At 36.9% G+C, this 4,110-nt stretch overlaps 1 protein-coding gene across 1 annotated transcript in view; it reads left to right on the top strand.

Annotated features, from left to right (window-relative positions):
• rad54l (RAD54 like) overlaps window positions 1-3,450 on the top strand; it is a 15,119-nt gene extending 11,669 nt beyond the window's left edge. The window contains exons 14-18 of the mRNA XM_040129754.1: window positions 86-209; window positions 293-371; window positions 453-632; window positions 772-935; window positions 3,132-3,450. Coding sequence (XP_039985688.1) covers window positions 86-209; window positions 293-371; window positions 453-632; window positions 772-935; window positions 3,132-3,333 — 749 coding nt within the window. The 3' untranslated portion in view covers window positions 3,334-3,450. The remainder of the gene's footprint in view (window positions 1-85; window positions 210-292; window positions 372-452; window positions 633-771; window positions 936-3,131) is intronic.
• Window positions 3,451-4,110: the final 660 nt, after the last annotated feature.

Below are 4,110 nucleotides of genomic sequence, written 5' to 3'. Positions count from 1 at the left end.
ATAATTGTGGTGTATCTTTTTAACATAAACGGAATAAAGTGTTTCATCTTTCTATTTATGGAAGTTGTTATTTCCTTTTTTCCAGGGAAAATGCTGGTTCTTGATTACATTCTGGCAATGACAAGGACAACAACTAGTGACAAAGTGGTGCTCGTCTCCAACTACACTCAAACATTGGACCTCTTTGAAAAGCTATGCAGATCTAGAAGGTGATTTTTGGGAAACCGCCATTTAATTGTCTGTATAATAAGATTTGTCACTTCAAGTGAATAACAACCATCCTCTTTTACAGATACCTCTATGTCCGACTGGATGGCACAATGTCCATCAAGAAAAGGGCCAAGATTGTGGAAAGATTCAACAGTCCATCTGTAAGTTTAAAACTCAGTTTTAAATGACACTGTGAGCTTTGAAACGAAGTTGAACAGCATTTGAATCCATCTGTTTCTCAGAACCCAGAGTTCATCTTCATGCTGAGCAGCAAGGCTGGTGGATGTGGCCTGAATCTGATTGGTGCTAATCGCTTGGTGATGTTTGATCCTGACTGGAACCCAGCCAATGATGAACAGGCAATGGCACGGGTCTGGAGAGATGGCCAGAAGAAGACATGCTATGTCTACAGACTGCTCTCCGTCAGTTCAATAAATAATTATAAATAACCTTTTACCTACTCATATAACTATTCAAATGATAGAATGAACAGGTCCAGATCATATTCGATGTGTCAGGTCAGAGTTTCCATGCCGGACTTATGTTTCTGTGTCTTTACAGACAGGGACAATCGAGGAGAAGATCCTGCAGAGGCAGGCCCATAAGAAAGCCCTGAGCAGCTGTGTGGTGGATGAGGAGCAGGACGTGGAGCGTCACTTCTCTCTGGGTGAACTCCGAGAACTCTTCATTCTCAATGAGGAGACCACCAGCGACACACATGACAAGTAAAAAACAAATTACTCAAGTTGTTTATGCTGCTTACGCTGCTGAATCTATTGATAACTGAACTAACTTTATCTTAGACAATCCCAAATAATGACTCAAATATATTAAAATTGATCCAGAAACCCCAGAGTCCTGAGAGACCATACAGGTTCCACATAAAGATGTATAATAATAATAATAATAATAATAATGATAATAATGATAATAATAATAATAATAATAATAATAATAATAATAATAAGACTAATAATAATAATCAGACTAAATGTAATAATAATGATGATGATGATAATAACTGTCATAACTCGTATGAGCAGAATAAACTCTATCCTAAAGCAAGGCTAGCAGTATCTCTGATATAGCAGAGACTTTTTTTCTTTTGTTTGTTTGTTTTGTTTAAGATTTATTGTTAGTATAGAAATTGCCGAATCTTTAAATGTGACAATTTTCAGCCCCCAAAATTAACTTTTAATGCTGAGGTTGTAAATATGTGTGAAACTAGTAGTTTGGGACACATAAAATATGTATTGATACGCTTGATCAAATAAAACATATAATTTAACATAGTGGTTGATATCAGTGATCGGTGTTGCTGTCTCGGTCTTATTCTTTATTGAAAGCTGTGATTTTCAAAATGGTGATTGTACTCTTTTGATATTAATAAATAAATCTTAATATTAAAACGTACACGCCGTTGGCCAGATGCATCACACTCTGGTGAGTGCGTAAACTCACAAAAGCGGAAATATGCATGCATATTGTTTTCATTAGATTTATAAAGCTGTGCATGTGTATGGTTCTATTTTATAAAGTTCAATCATTGTGGAATTGAGTCCACTATTTCATTCCAACAGTTAGTTATAAATGGATGTAGAAACCCTTAATCATCCATTTGCATATCGATACTTCTGCTGCTCCAACACTCATCAGACCTTTCAGTGAAAAGAACAGCAAGAAAGAGGTGTCACATTGGCGAGGTTGTTGTCATTACAAATAAGCACAGTATGCACAACAGTGGCAGTTTATAGGGCATGTACCATTAATTCATCACATGTAAAACAACATCAGCAGTGATATCTTGATCATCATCATTATTAAACGTTATTAAACATTATTAAATGCTCATTGATACCAATTTTACAAAGTGCTTCACAATACAGAATGAAATGAATAGATTCTAACAGGGAAAGAATGCCTCCAGTGTAAATTAAAAAAAAAGAAAATGAAATTCATCATGCATAAGTAGATAATTATTAAAATGTACAGAAAGGTGACAAATTAAAGGAAAAACCTGAAAAATGAGTGGAGAAACAGGAGGACAATGCCCCAATCCAGAGGTCAGAAGGGATCACTGAACGGTTTGATGAGTAGGAAAATTATGTGAATCATGTGCTGTAGCCTTCACAGTCACCAGATCTCAACCCAATCGAACACCTATGGGAGATTTTTGTTAGACAGTGCTCTCCACCACCATCATCAAAACACCAAATGAAAGAATATCTACTGGAAGAATGGTGTTCGTCCCTCCAGTAGAGTCCAGAGACTTGGAGAGTCTATGCGAAGGAGCCTTGAAGCTGTTTAGGTGGCCCGTGGTGGCCCAACATTTTACTAAGACACTTTACGTTGGTTTTTCCTTTAACTTGTCACCTGTCTGTATGTAAATTCTAAATTAAACAGCCTAAACAAACTGTGGGCCTTTTATAAAAGAACCACTCATACAAACAGTGACTTAAGAATTATAATTCCTTAATCTGAATGAATTTGGAAAGTAAATATGAAAACAGAATTAATTTAAAATGTATTAAAATTACATTGCAAATTAATATTCTGTTGACTATATTATCATGGCTTGCCAATTTACTTATTTACATTTTTTCATACTATATTTCTGACAGCAGGAATGTGAAAATTTTCGTTTTACTCTTCAATAACAGTTTTGTGACTAAAATTTGCCCTAACGTGTAGTGGAATAGGTAGCCTTATGTGGAAATTTTAGGGGCGCCAGTTATGGTAATGATCACATCTCACAAACCTCCCATGAACAGGTGGCTTCTTTTATACTGACTTCGGTGTGTACACTTTTTTTTATACATCTGTCATAGTGGTTGTCATTTTATCCAATGACTGATCATATGATCATAATGTATGGAATGTGTTAAAGCAGCCTCACTTACTTCCTCTCATGGCATTGTTAGGTTTCGTTGTCACCGCTGTGTTAATGGCAGAGAGGTTCGGCCTCCTGCAGATGACTCTGACTGTACCAGTGACCTTTCCCAGTGGAACCACAGCTTTGACAAGAAGGGCCTGATGGACCAAGTGTTGAAAGCCTCCTGGGATGCTGCTGTCTCCTTTGTCTTCCACCAGCGCTCTCATGAGGACCAGAAGGGTGCAGTATAGCAGGAGGAACAACACAGGCTTCCTATCACTCTACCACCTGTATATACTGATATTTATTTGATGTTGAGTTTTTTCTGTTGTATATTTTTTTATTAAAGCAGAAGGAATAAAGTAGAATGATTGTTAATCTATCCATTAAGAATGCAGTAACTTCACATAAATTAGGACTGAGGAAAAACATGTTAACAATGATAATGGATTTGCCAGTTGTGATGCTCTCTTAGAAGAGGCGGTAAAAGGGAATTGTAGTCTGTTCTAAATAAGATCTGATTCTCACCTTTCTGTGACTCGCAGCTGATTCTAGGATGGTTAAGGGTTTAGTTTCCTTACAGCCATCTAAAAAACAGCAGGATAGATATGTACATTCCATCTTGCACATTTTAATAGCACATTGCGCACAAATCCCAATACATTCAATACTCCATAGTGGCATCTGGTGGTGCCAATGTAAGGAGGAAGCACACATGCCAGCTCTTCCACCTAACTGTCACTAACTCTGGTATATGATTTTAAAAATCAAATATAAATGATAAAGCATGGTAGGCCTTTATTTTTTTCAATGCAAATGCACAAGCACATCCGACATGGATCATTTAACATTACAAGTATTGCAAATCCATTTCCCATCATCAGTGTCTACATAAAAACTTGGAATGTTAAGTCCCGGCCCCCTTTGTGTTTCATTGACAGTAACAGCATGTGTAGCCGGCCAACAAGGTCAAACAGCTATATCCACTTTCATTTTATTGAGTCCTATGCACTCATGAGCAAACCACA

Source organism: Xiphias gladius, chromosome 6 (genome assembly GCF_016859285.1).
Source record: "Xiphias gladius isolate SHS-SW01 ecotype Sanya breed wild chromosome 6, ASM1685928v1, whole genome shotgun sequence".
NCBI classification, from domain to species: domain Eukaryota; kingdom Metazoa; phylum Chordata; class Actinopteri; order Istiophoriformes; family Xiphiidae; genus Xiphias; species Xiphias gladius.
Note: the sequence above shows the minus strand (reverse complement) of the source record. Positions and strands in the feature narration are given on the sequence as shown.